Genomic DNA, 14,322 nt, shown 5'->3' on the forward strand with positions numbered 1-14,322 from the left:
GCTATGGGCTCTGTTCACATGACCGGGACGCCGGTTTATACAATTTCTGCCCTTGCTGACTCATAGAGGGGATGTTCACAGAGTGTGGTAACGCCCTGACTGACTTCTGCAAGGTATTTAAGGTTTCCTGGATCACTTTGTGTCACTCCCCTGACGAAGCCGTACAGGTTGCGGCGATACGCGTGGGGTAATGGTCCTGGGTATGGCATCCGTGTATCTTTATTTCTATTGCGGCTATTGATTGTCTTGGTGGCAGTTTTAGATATTGTTTTGCCTTACTACGTGTCCTGGCACCACTGACATGTGGAGTTAACTTCTCTTTCCCCTTCTCCTTGCTATCTGGGCTTATTAGGGTCCTAGCATGAAAACTATATAACATGGATTTTTGTTTGTGGTTGCTTTATTATGGGCTGGGCTTTGTTTAGGGTTATTTAGTCCTCATGAGCCTGGGAATAGGGAGGTATACTGCTATAGTGCTATAGTTTCGCTGGATTATATGCTCACATTATATGTACTTATACGTATGACATTTTTATATTGATATGCATTTTAGGTACCATGTATGCCATAGTTTTGTGATTTTATCATGTTTTTATTGTGTATAACTCTTTTGTATCAATAAAAATTTCTTTTTTCAGTCGTCACTTTAATTGGTGCAGTGTGCGCTTTTTTTGCAGTGGTGCTTTTTCTTTTCCTTTTTCAGTTTTTGTCACTTAGTGATCATGGGAAAGAAACCTCAGCCTTCATTATGTACATTGATATGTAATATATGGGACCTATATACAGAGGGTGAAATCAGTATTGAACATGTCACCATATATATTTACTTAGAAAATTGTGTTTATTTCACTCGCCAAGGAAGTTCACCAGCTCACCAATTTAGTAGTGGGAGACCTTCCATGTTTTCCCCACGTTGACCTGCTAGGTACGCCTCTGTTTCCTCTCTTCCATCAGTGATAACAAGACATAGGAGAGCTCAAGTGCCCAGTATTAACTTAATAAGAATATTGCAACATATGTAATACAAACCTGTGCCAAAAAATCTCGGGATAAAAGCATTCCTTGCATAACCTTTGTGATAGTTTGAGGAAATTGTACTTTCTCATTTAAAATAGATTGTACGTCCATAGCAAAAGCGATCTAAAAATATGAACAAAGAATACAATGGTTAGGCAACTGAATAGTCCGGGTGTTATCATTTCTAGTCTTTGCAGCGACCATTGGAGCGGCTGGGGTTCAGACTGGTCAGAATTAGTAACACTTTTTTTTTCTCGATTAAAGATCTCTCCAGGAATAGAAAAAAACAATGAAAATATCAGTGTCAATACATTTCTAAATACCTTTAACTAGCAAATTACGCTTGTTTTTGTCAAGGGAAGAAATCACCATGGCAAATTAAAAAGAACTACAATGTCTTGTTACATTGAAAAAAAAAGTGTTTCATAAAATTCATTGGACAGAAGCTTTTGAGCACATGCATCAGGAAATTCAGCTGCTGTGTCCTGGAGAGAGCGTGATAGTACGTGATATAGGCTGTTATGTGGTACTGTTTTATTGTGTATTAATATGTTAAACAATGTAATGATGTTTGTGTACTGTTATGTATCTCTATGGGCTCGGGTTAGAGATATGAAAATAGAGTGTTAGAGTTAAGGCCCCGTCACACATAGCGATGCACCAGCGATCCCGACAATGATATGAAGGGGGCTTAAGGTTTAGCAATAGTAATGGGTAATATATGGTTTAGTACAGTGGGGGGACACTGTAGATTACAAGACAAGATAAGGTTAGGATAAGAAATGGTTTCAGCCGGAGTAGTGACAGTGTAGTTACTGGGCAGGGCCAGAATAGTGGCAGTTAGAGACACTCCGTGTTTTCAGTCAGTTAGAGTGTGGGACGAGGTGAATTGAGGTTGCTGAGTTAAAAAGTGCAAGAGAAATCCAGTGATCCAGGGCCTTGGGGGCTGGAAGTTATTTGGACATGAAGCAAAAAGTGCAGCAAGGAAGAAACAGCAACTTGGTTCAGCAGAAAATCCCAAAACGTCCGAGACCTACGGTCTGGAAAAGGTTGGAAAGCGGCATCCTTGATTTCGCCCTCAGAGGTGAAAATAGGCAGGGAACTCCGGGCACAAACTAGCGTGGCTAAACAGGACGCTGTGGTACCGGAGGATACGGTACAGGAATGAAGAATGAGAGAAGAACAAGGGAATGCACAGATGAAAGGAACTATGATCATTGAGGAACACTGTGCAATGCCTGTCACTGGAATGGATATGTTAAGTAAAGTTATTTTGTTAAAAATAACCTTGGACTCTGTAAATTACAGTGTGATGTCTGGAAACAGGACTCGGCAACCTGAGGAGAACTCTAACCTAAAAGTGAGTGAATTACACTGCACACACATCACACAGCATTTGGGACTTTTAATTTCTTTACAGGGTGCCAGGGTGTGCCGGAACAGCAGCCTCTCGCATTGACTACCACCCTGGTCACCTCACACAGCCTCTTCTTACCTTAGCCCTTTGGGTATCTCTAGTATTAGATCAGATAGACATGGTAGACAGCAGTCTGAGCAGCCTCTTCTTACCTAAGCACTTCTGGTATCTCCAGTATTCCATCAAATTGACAGAGTAGACAGCAGTGTGAGCAGCCTCTTCTTACCTTAGCACCCTTGTTATCTACAGTATTACCACAGATAGACAGGGTGGACAGCAATGTGAGCAGTTTCATCTTATCTCAGCACTCCTGGTATCTCCAGTATGACAGTGTGGACAGCAGTGTGAGCAGCCTTTTCTTTTGTCATGAACCGTGGTATCTCAAGAATTAGATGAGATTGACATGGTAGACAGCAGTCTGAGCAGCCTTTTCTTACCTGAGCACTCGAGGTATCTCCAGTATTAGATCAGATAGGGTGGACAGCAGTGTGAGCAACCTCTTCTTACCTGAGCTCTCCTGGTATCTCTGGTATTAGATCAGATAGTCAAGGTGGACAGCACTGTGATTGGCCTCTTCTTACCTTAGCACCCCTGATATCTTCAATATTAGATCAGAATGTCCACTAGGAGCACAACTTCCTACACATGAAGGGCTTCTACTGCACATGCTAAATGGGCCCCTGTTCAGATTACTACAAGAATTACCTCCTTAGACAAAATCAATGGGATTTCCTAATTAAAGGTTTATAAAACATGTTCCTTCTTTTTTTAGGATAACCCCTTTATGATGCCAATACAGTTTATTTAGAAGTCAATGAAATGACTCCTCTCCATACACATGCACACTCGACTTAGCTGAGCTTGCATGTATTGTCAATTGGGAGAGTGCAGTATGACACTGCCATGCACCTTTGGTGGTGCAATGTCTACAATGGGAACAAAAGGATGGAGAGTGGAAATTTAGAGAAGCCCATACACATGAGATGGTTGGCCAGTCAAGTACCGTAATTATAAATAAGATCCACACACGCAGTACAATGATGTCACCAGACCCAACTCACAATATTTGATTTGAAATGCTCAGAGATACCTTGGCAATGACATCCAGCGTCACTCTACCAAACATTTCGTGCATTTTAATTTGCTGTTTCCAGTCGGCCATTTCTAATAGTTTATCCACCATATCTTCAGCTTTTTCGTTGAAAGTTTGCATTGATCCCATCAAAAAGCTGCAAATAAAGGGGCAAAATATATAATTTTTCAGGTGCTAAAGTCTCCACATATACTGCAAGTAATATTTCGGTGGACTGGTAGGAATTGTCTATTATATTCTAATCTTGGACATTCTGGATATTGATGAAATATGGCCTCATACATGGTGTAGCAGAGCCAGGTAGGACAGAGTTAAGTCCTAGCTCTGCAGGATTTGATTAGATGTACCTGACTGTGTTCACTAGGTATGTCAGTCTACTGGATGAAGCAGAGTCAAGTCTGCTTGAGCTTGTGAATGACCAGCCAAGATGTGAGCTGTAGCTTGAAGTGAGATGTGCTGGAGTTTCTCTTTGAATAGAGACTACATGGGTCAACTAGGAAAGCTGCGCCGTCTGTGTGTTGGAGCTGCAGAGAAACATGTGGAAGCTCCAGGCTGTTTAGTGAGAACAGTGCATGGAGTTGAATACTTCTGTTTGGCGCTGGAAGCTGCTGAAGCTCAAGCTGAAGGGGATACCGACACGTGGTATAACCGTCTGTACCTCTTGTGTATAAAGTTTGCTCCGGGAGAAAGGACTGCTTGGGTGAGCTCGTACTAACATATATGTGTCTGCTAAATGAATTGATACTTTGCTTTGATCCTTTGTGCCCAGAAGAGGCTGTTTCTGCTTTTAAATCCCTTGAAGTTTTATGAAAACAATAAAACTGCACCACTTTGGACCAAACTGCATTGCTTGTGTGATCGCTACCTAATGCCTACCTGAGAGAGTGAATCCCTACAATGGTTATGATTACATCACTACTGGTTGGTACTTAAAAGGGCTTACCAGTCATTTTAGCAATGTGACAGTAGGAAAGCAAACTTAGAAAAGAAAAAAAGAAGGCATATTTACCACCAGAATCCACCCTTGTTCCAGTGCCACCACTGCAACAATGTACACCAGACTGGAAGCAGTGACATCCCAACCACCAGTGACCTGACTGCAGCTCAGCAGTGGCTTCAGCAGTCCGATGACTGGTGGGTATGACATCTTCTCTTGCAGTCTAGCGGCTGCTATTAAAGTGGTAGCGTTGGAGTTGGAGATGGATTCTAGGAGTAAGTATACCTTTTTGTTTTCTAAAGTCGGCAGAATCCATCTCCACTACAGCACTGCTGATCCAACAGTCACCAACAGACTGGAAAAAATTATGCTCCGACCACTAATGACCTGATCCTGCAGCCATTCAGCAGTCCAGTTACTGATGGAAATGACATTATCGCCTCTGTTTCAGCAGAAACCATTGAAACGGCAGTGCTGGAGTTGAGGATGGATTCTGGGAATGAATGACCTTTATTTTCTTTACTAAGGTTGGGAGAAACCATCCCCACTTTACCACTGCTGATCCTACAATCTTCACAGTGTGGAAGCAATGATGTCCCGACCAACAGAGACCTAACCTAATCCTACAGCCAGTCAGTGGCTGGTGGTCATGAAATTCTTTCTTCCAGTCTGGCAGAGACCACGAGGATCTGGATTCAGGGAGAAAGTATGTCTACATTCTTTATTTTCTAAAGATGGTTTCCCACTGTTACGCTTTTAAAAAGACCAGAAAACCCCTTTAGGCTGTGTGCCCACGTTGCATTTTTGTAAGCATTTCCACAGCGTTTGAGCTGGATCAGAAGCTGCAGAAACGCTTAAAAGAAGCTTCCCATTAAATTTAATGCATTTTTGGCTTTTTGTGCCAATGCATGCGTTTTTTTCCTGCTCAGAAAACGCTTAACGCAGCATGCTCATTAATTTCCACATAGCTCCGCATTTTTAGCTATTTCCAATGTTCCCAGAAAACGCATCAAAAACGCGCGTTTTCTGGGAAGGAGTCCGGTTTTCTGAGCGTTTAAAAACGCTAACGTGGGCACATAGCCTTAAAGGGTTCCATACACTTTGGATCTATGTTGGCCAAACCCATCAATTTTGTCTGGAATGGGTGACCATTTAATGTGCTTTTAACTTTCCCTGACAAATGATGTCGGGGAACAAGAATTAGGCATGTTGAAATTTAACACCCAATCAACATAATCTGTTGGGGAAGAGCTGGGAGAGCCCATACACATTAAACTGTCAGCAAACTAGTCAATATTATCGGGTTCTGCTGACATTAGTCTTATATGTACGGGGGTCCTTAAGTCTTAAGTTTTGCCAACAGTGCTGACCCAAAAGTACTTACCCTTTGCTGAAAGCTGGATCCATAAGTCTCCTTTGTTTATGCCAGTGGTCATAATCCACATCTGTTAGCAAACCTTTACCCATAAATCTGAAAGTAGGAATTGAGACAGTAAAAAAAAAAAAATGTGAATACTAGTATTGAGATTACATGTCAAAGGGGATGTGCTGCAGAGGACCAGAGAAGATGGAAGTCTGCAGAGACGGGCTGTGAATGAGAAAAGTCATCATGGCGTCTGGACAGGATGAAGAAGAAAAGAAAGAGAACGACTCCAGAAACAATGTTATCTATAAGGTACCTGAATGTAATTTTTTTTGTTGTGATACTGACCTTTTCCCAAAATTCTGAAAGTAGGAATTACCACAGTAGAATAAGTAAAATCGAAACAATATGTGAAAACTAGTATTGAGGTAACATGTCAACTATGAGATCACAAGAAGTTGGATGTTAGTCTACTGGATATTAAGGAAATAACAGTAGTGAGTCAAGAAGGCCCGAACACTTCAACAGTGGAATACGGTGGACTTCACTGTTCTGCTAAGTCCCAAAACTTCCATAAAGGGTCACCAGGGCAAGGAAATGGGCAATGTACAACAAAAAACTTTTTATACCTTACAAGAAAATGGACACTGATGCATTACCATTGGCTGCACAGTATCCCATGATATCAGAGAAGTCTGGGCCACATTCATCTTCCTAGATATATATTTTGGGTTCATCTGGGTAAAGTGACAATTTAGTTAACATTTCAGTGAACTTAGACCTAGGTTAAGCTTCCTCAGTCCAAATCCAAAGTCTCCACTGATACCACCTGATGTGATGTTCAAAGTAATTATGGTATTTTTATATGACAGTGGGGTCATTTCGCAACAAGGTCGAAGTACAACTTTATCGCCTCTGTTTGACAAACTTTAGTAATCAAAATTCTAGATATTACTATAACTATGATGACCAATTGTTACCTCGCTCCAAATATGAAATGCAGACGTACATAGAAATCATCTTTGGTGTATTTTGGTGACAATAAGAATTCCTATAAAAAAAATAAACATCGATCATGAGCATACAACGGAGGATCCAACTGATAAGTACAACCAGTGCTACACAAGAGGGGAAACAAAAGGTTTTAATTTACAAAACGAAGTTTGAATAAGTGCCGTCTTAAGGATCTTTGGTTGCCTTTTGCTGTCAGAGGTAGAGGTTTTCTCAGTTTAACCATTTGCATTACACAGATGCTAGCTAAAAGTAGGCTTTATAAAAATTGTAAAATATTGTAAACCTGGCCTCTTCCGTCACTAACATCAGCTCAAATCTATGACTCCGCTGGTAGCTTCATGATGTGGGTTTCAGAGGCAGCAGAGGGCATAAAAGTCATCAGTGCTCTGCTGACTCCACAACGGCAAGTCCAAACCTCCTTTGGTATTAATGTAAGGCTGTGTGCGGCGGTAACCATGGGTGAGGTACTCATCTCTCACGCCACAGCACATTACATGAAGGTCGAGGTCCTGGCTGGGTGTGTAGGGTTGTGCTGGGGGTGAGGGGCCAGTACGTCCTTGCAGACCTCATGTAATCAATGTTGTTAGTTGGCCAGGACGAGATGTTTAACAGTTCAATGAGGGAGACCACTGTTATGAGTTCATTTTCTCCTTCACCTCTAATGTCTGATGAACTCCCTCTGCTGGTGAAAGGAGGTAGTGAAATTGATCTGGATGGGAAGAACCTGTCATCTGAACAGGTGGAGTGTGATTGGACATCTGGAATTTCTGAGTGGATATAAGGCAGCCGACGCCCTGCAGGGTTGCTGGTGATCCTTTCTGCTCTGAGCTCTGGCATCCAGTTTAGTTCCTGTCTACTAAAAGCTAAGTTTTTGCTCTGCTATTTTTCCATGAGATTTTGTCTGTTTACTTAGTGTTTGTGTTCAGCCTGCCCTGGTTGGGACGGGCTGAACTCCATTTTTGTCTCTGATCAGTTGATCTCTTTGCTCTGTCTTCAGAATATACCTGAGTGCTGATATAGTGATTTTGAAGTCTTGTGACTTCAGGGCCTTTTCTATCAGACGTGTTGGACATTATTTTTGGCAGGGTTTTTTGCGTGATTGCAGCCAGCATCTTTTCTGTCCTTTCCTATCTAGTTAGTTGGGCCCCATCATTTGCTCAGCCTGTCTTTCTGTCTGTGTTTGTGTTTTCATCTGTTTTTCACCGACAATACATGTTGGGGGCTGTCTATTGCTTTGGGGTCTGCTCTGGGGCAGTTTAGATTTCCCCTTTCTTTCTTTAGGCTTATTTAGCTCTCCGGCTGTGACGAGGGGTCTAGGGCACCGTAGGAACCCCCCACGGCTACTGTTAGTTGTGGTGAATAGGATCAGGGGTCTGCAATCCGCTAGCTACCAACCGCTCCGGTTTTCTGGACTTAGCTTGTGTTTTTGTTTTTTCCTCCTCCGGTGACTCATTCATAACAGACCACCATTTGAAATTAAACCTTTTACTGAATATTAACTTGGTGAGGATCATATGCAGGATATAGGGGGTACATATCTTCTCAAACGTTTCTTTCACAATACGCAACATTTTCCTCACACAAATTCAATCCTTTTATTTTCTCTCTGCTTACTTGTTCTTCACTATTCCTTACTACTTCAACACAATCCAGCTCAGTTCAGAAAGCAAGAGTCCTTTACTCAACCCACAGTTCCATGTCTTCTTTTGATGGAGCTATGGTGCCTGTATGTTGGGTACTTATCTTCTCTTCTACTGATGTTCTGGAACTCCCACCCATGGCAGTCTCTCCGTCTTACATACTCTGTCCTTTCTAGGCCGTTACCTTTACGAGTTATAGACTCTAGGCAGTACTGCTAGGAGTCCTCTCCCTGAACTCTTCTCCGGTAATTCACACTGTGACTCAGTTACTTTCCTTGTTTTTGCTCCTGATCATGCTACACCTGTCTCTCTGTCTCTTCTCATAGCTAAAGATATCCACGAAGTGTGGTACTGCTCATTCTGAACCTTAGGTCCTCTTAGTATGCACTCTAGGCTCTTTCTGTCTTTCCGACATTAAACTTTGTCTCCCCTTTCAATTTAGCCCCATTCCACTCTGGGTTAGTCCCAACCATTAATTCTCGCTCTCCCTACTGTCCAATATAACGTTACCCACCAGGAGAACGTTACCTGCCTGACCGCATTGTGCCCACTGTAAAGTTTGGTGGAGGACGATAATGCTGTGGGGATGTTTTTCAGGGACAGTCCTTTAGTTCCAGTGAAAATAAACCTTACTGCTTCAACATGCAATATATTTTGGAAAATTATAGCATCCTGCTTCCTAGGAACAGTTTGGAGAAGGCTCTTTCCTGTTTCCCGCGACTGTGCCCAGTGCACAGGGTCCATACAGACATGGTTGAGGGAGTTGCCTGGACCTCAGCCTCAACTAAGATGTTTGGTATGAACCAGGTGGAGATTGTGAGCCAGGTCTCTCCTCCAACATCAGTGTCTGTCACCACAAATGCTCTTCTGGATGAATGGGGGATAATTCCCACAAACCCTGCTAAAATCTTGTAGATTGGCTTCAAAGAAGAGCAAAAGCTGTTATAGCTGCAAAGGAGGTCAGAAAATGAGAGGTCAGAAAAGCTTTTTAAGGTGGGATGTGGAGGGGGCACAATAATTGGGTCCATGCAGTGTATGAAATCAGAGACTATGTAAAAATGTTTGATCGCTTACCTTAACACCTTCAGGGCTAATAACCCAGACCATCACCTTGTGTATCGCATTAAGGCGTATTACCGGACCATACTTCTCAATCCTAGAAAATCAATAGTAAGTTGAAACATGAATACTTTTGTGTACATATACACTCACTGGCCACTTTATTAGGTACACCTGTCCAACTGTGTGTTAAGACTTAATTTCTAATCAGCCAATCACATGGCGGCAACTCAGTGCATTTAGGCATGTAGACATGGTCAAGACAATCTCCTGCAGTTCAAACCGAGCATCAGTATGGGGAAGAAAGGTGATTTGAGTGCCTTTGAACGTGGCATGATTGTTGGTGCCAGAAGGGCTGGTCTGAGAATTTCAGAAACTGCTGATCTACTGGGATTTTCACGCACAACCATCTCTAGGGTTTACAGAGAATGGTCCGAAAAAGAAAAAAAAACCAGTGAGCGGCAGTTCTGTGGCCGGAAATGCCTTGTTGATGCCAGAGGTCAGAGGAGAATGGGCAGACTGGTTCGAGCTGATAGAAAGGCAACAGTGACTCAAATTGCCACCCGTTACAACCAAGGTAGGCAGAAGAGCATCTCTGAACGCACAGTGCGTCGAACTTTGAGGCAGATGGGCTACAGCAGCAGAAGACCACACTGGGTACCACTCCTCTCAGCTAAGAACAGGAAACTGAGGCTACAATTTGCACAAGCTCATCGAAATTGGACAGTAGAAGATTGGAAAAACGTTGCCTGGTCTGATGAGTCTCGATTTCTGCTGCGACATTCGGATGGTTGGGTCAGAATTTGGCGTAAACAACATGAAAGCATGGATCCATCCTGCCTTGTATCAACGGTTCAGGCTGGTGGTGGTGGTGTCATGGTGTGGGGAATTTTTTCTGGGCACTCTTTGGGCCCCTTGGTACCAATTGAGCATCGTTGCAACGCCACAGCCTACCTGAGTATTGTTGCTGACCATGTCCATCCCTTTATGACCACAATGTACCCAACATCTGATGGCTACTTTCAGCAGGATAATGCGCCATGTCATAAAGCTCGAATCATCTCAGATTGGTTTCTTGAACATGACAATGAGTTCACTGTACTCAAATGGCCTCCTCAGTCACCAGATCTCAATCCAATAGAGCATCTTTGGGATGAGGTGGAACGGGAGATTCGCATCAGGGATGTGCAGCCGACAAATCTGCGCCAACTGTGTGATGCCATCATGTCAATATGGTCCAAAATCTCTGAGGAATGCTTCCAGCACCTTGTTGAATCTCTGCCACGAAGAATTGAGGCAGTTCTGAAGGCAAAAGGGGGTCCAACCCCTTACAAGCATGGTGTACCTAATAAAGTGGCCAGTGAGTGTATATATATTGTAGAGATCCACCATATGAGTGGACGGGGATTAACTCGCTTTGCTGCGATATTGAGGCACACAGGAACACTCTTGCTTAAAGTAACAGTCTTTGTGGTTTATTTGCTTCATAAACCAATGTCACAGGAACACAAGGCAAACAGTCTTACATCAGACAGACAAGTTCTTAATGTCCAAAGTAGAGCTTCACTCTCTCAGTCCGGTGGGCACACAGGCTGTGCCATGTCCAGAACACATGCTCTATAGCCAGAACACAGTCTCTAACTGACCCCGGTCAGCATTCCGGTTTATCCCTCATGGGTTATCAGGGAAGCGGCCGCACTGGGATCAGTTGCAGAGCCACAGCCAGGCAGTAGCGTCCCTAGACAGAGCCGTCACAGATTCTATCAGGTGCGGGCCTTTCCATGTGCTCTTCAGGAAGTTCAATCCCAGACACTTCCAACACACCCAGGCTTTTCGGGACCTTGCACTCTGACCACTCAGGATCAAACACACAACCCATGTGATCAGACCCCAGTCACATTATATATCCCAAACCACCCCTATATGTGGGTGGTGTATGTGTGGCTAGCCGATCCCGCCCAGCTCTCTGACTAGCCCTATAAGCCGCCCGTATAGGTAAATGTGGCGCCCCTGAGGCTTCAGTCGCCACAGAGGTACTGCACCTTCTCCTAAGGTGTAATGCCCCACCATCCAGGTAAGTGGGAACTCCTGACCACGCTCCACACCTGCATTCCACACACAGGATAGTTCAGTGGGGCCACCTAACAGCTTCAGGCTTCATAACACGAGATGTGCTGGGAGGCGGGTGGAGTTAGATGATATAAAAGAGAGGGAAAGTGTAGGAGTTCAGGTCAGTATGGGAGAGACCCAGAAGGTGTCAGTCTGACAGAGTTCAGTCTGGGAGAGACCCAGAATGGGTCAGTCAGACGAGGGTCTGAGAGAGAGAAGAGAGCAGGCTGACAGCAGGTCAGCCTGAGAGGAGCTCAAGGCGGAGGAAGGCAGCCAGACAGGAGAGTCTGAGGACTGGTCTTAGTGGAACGAGCTTCTCAGGGAAGGAAGAGAAGGAGAAAGAGACGTAGACTGAAGACTACAGATTCCATAAGAGAGAGATAGAACAGATCAGAACGAAGGAGAAGAAGAACAGAGAGGAGTAGTGGGTTTGATAGGAACCCTGCCTATAGGTTCTCAGCGCAAAGGTCGGGGCCCGGTCCCCGAGGTTGATTGGATCTTTATAACCGGCAACAGACACCGGAGGATTAGTGAGCCGCTAACGCCTTACTCCCACCATAGACTTGGGACACAACAGCGAAACGGATAGAGAGCCGGGACTCAGGAGAGGAGTCCCCAAAGCAGGCTACAGCTGTCTGTCATACAAGTAAACACTAGGAACATCTAGAGAGAGGCATTCCAGGGTAACTAATTACTGGAGTGCTTCGCACCTAAAGGTGCATTTGAGGAGTCGTTCAGTGAAGGTACATATTGGCGGAGTGTGGAAGGGAGAGTCCTGTCCTGCCTGGAGGTTGGCTGGAGCCCCGACCTGGAGAACACAGTACAGAGGCAGGCAGTGGTGTGAACTGCAAACAGTGAGTAAAGCTTTGAAACCGCATGCTCTGGTGTCCTCCAGTTATTCCCGCATCGCTATACCTGGGTAACAACATCTACACCATCCTGTGCCTCTCCTCATCCATTGCACCTACACTGCCCTGGGACTACAGCTCCACCTGTGGGTGCTATACCATCTCTGCTGCACCACACCATCAGTCCCAGAGGATCTGTACGCAGCGTTGGTTAACACCTCACTTGCCAAATACCACGGGTGGCGTCACGAACTATACCAATAAACTCTAACACCTTTAACACCACCGCCATTGATACTGGGCGCCCAGGGCCACGGACCGGGTCACTGCTGCTGTGACACATTCCCCTGACAGCGGCCCGGTACCGAGTACCCCATAGCCCTGGGGGGGCGACCCATAAATAACTTGTGGACTACAAGTCCCAGCATGACAACGCTATTTTGGCTTATAGCGCAGAGAACTGCGACACATACTGGACGTTTACAACCATGCCGGTCACTGTTTCACCATCAAGGAATTGCCCACATGCATATTCTGAGTCGCATATGCAGCGCCCCCTAGCTTTAAGTTACTGCACCACTCTATATATATATATATATATATATATATATATATAAACTGTGTTCCAAATTATTATGCAAAAAGAGTTTAGGAGTGATAAGGTTAGAATTTTTTTGTTTGTCATTTAAACTCATTGATGGTGATGTGTGTCAGGGCTCTTTATATCACTGAAAGCAATTGCAGATACCTGTGCAAATTAGTTTGGCAGGTGTGTCCAAATAAAGGCAAGACTACTTAAGAAGGCTGTTCCACATTATTAAGCAGCCTACGTTGTTTGCCAAAATGGGAAAGAAAAAGGATGTGTCGGCTACTGAGAAGCAACAAATTGTGGAGTATTTAGGTCAAGGCATGACTACAATCAACATTGCCAAGACACTTCATCGTGATCATCGCACAATCAAGAAGTATGCAGCTGATTCCCAGCACACAAGTGTGCGTGCTGATAAGGAAAAATTGAGGACTCTTTCCAACAGGCAATTGTGTAAGGTTAAAAGAGCAGCTGCAAAAATGCCTTGTCATAGCAGCAGACCAGTTTTTGAAGCTGCTGGTGCCTCCAACGTCCCCCGAACAACAAGATGCAGGGTCCTTCACAGGTTTGCAGCTGTGCGTAAGCCATCCTGTCGACCACCTCTATCCACTGCACACAAGCAGAAACGGCTCCAGTGGGCCAAACGATACATGAAGACTGACTTCCAAACTGTTTTGTTCACCGATGAGTGCCGTGCAACGCTCGATGGTCCAGATGGATGGAATGGAGGATGGCTGGTTGATGGACACCCCATGAAAACACGGCTAAGGCGCCAACAAGGAGGAGGTGGAGTAATGTTTTGGGCTGGAATCATGGGGAGAGAGATTGTCGGCCCCTTTAGGATCCCTGAAGGGGTAAAGTTGAACTCCATAATCTATGTGTAGTTTCTAAAACAGCACTTCCTGCCATGGTTCAAGAGGAAGAACTGTGCTTTCCGCAGCAAGATCATTTTCATGCATGATAATGCTCCGTCTCATGCTGCAAATAACACATCTGCATCTCTGGCTGCTATGGGCATAAAAGAGGACAAACTTATGGTGTGGCCACCATCTTCCCCTGACCTCAACCCAATTGAGAACCTCTGGAGCATCATCAAAAGGAGTGTCTATGATGGCGGGAGGCAGTTCACATCTAAGCAACAGCTCTGGGAGGGTATTCTGTCCACATGCAAAACAATTGAAGCACAAACCATCCAAAAACTGACAAATTCAATGGACGAGAGAGTTCAGAAGCTTC

The 14,322-nt window shown here is 44.3% G+C and overlaps 1 protein-coding gene across 1 annotated transcript in view; it reads right to left on the bottom strand.

The window, feature by feature from the left end:
- LOC141091923 (cholesterol 24-hydroxylase-like) overlaps positions 1–14,322 on the bottom strand; it is a 71,299-nt gene that overhangs the window by 53,020 nt on the left and 3,957 nt on the right. Inside the window, exons 3-7 of the mRNA XM_073577709.1 lie at positions 9,556–9,637; positions 6,808–6,878; positions 5,849–5,935; positions 3,525–3,663; positions 1,030–1,140 (exon numbers count right to left, since the gene is read on the bottom strand). Of these exons, the coding sequence (XP_073433810.1) occupies positions 1,030–1,140; positions 3,525–3,663; positions 5,849–5,935; positions 6,808–6,878; positions 9,556–9,637 (490 nt within the window). The remainder of the gene's footprint in view (positions 1–1,029; positions 1,141–3,524; positions 3,664–5,848; positions 5,936–6,807; positions 6,879–9,555; positions 9,638–14,322) is intronic.

The sequence above is a fragment of the Dendrobates tinctorius genome, unplaced genomic scaffold (assembly GCF_039654945.1).
Source record: "Dendrobates tinctorius isolate UK_male_01 unplaced genomic scaffold, ASM3965494v1 ptg000057l, whole genome shotgun sequence".
In the NCBI taxonomy this organism is placed as follows: Eukaryota; Metazoa; Chordata; class Amphibia; order Anura; family Dendrobatidae; genus Dendrobates; species Dendrobates tinctorius.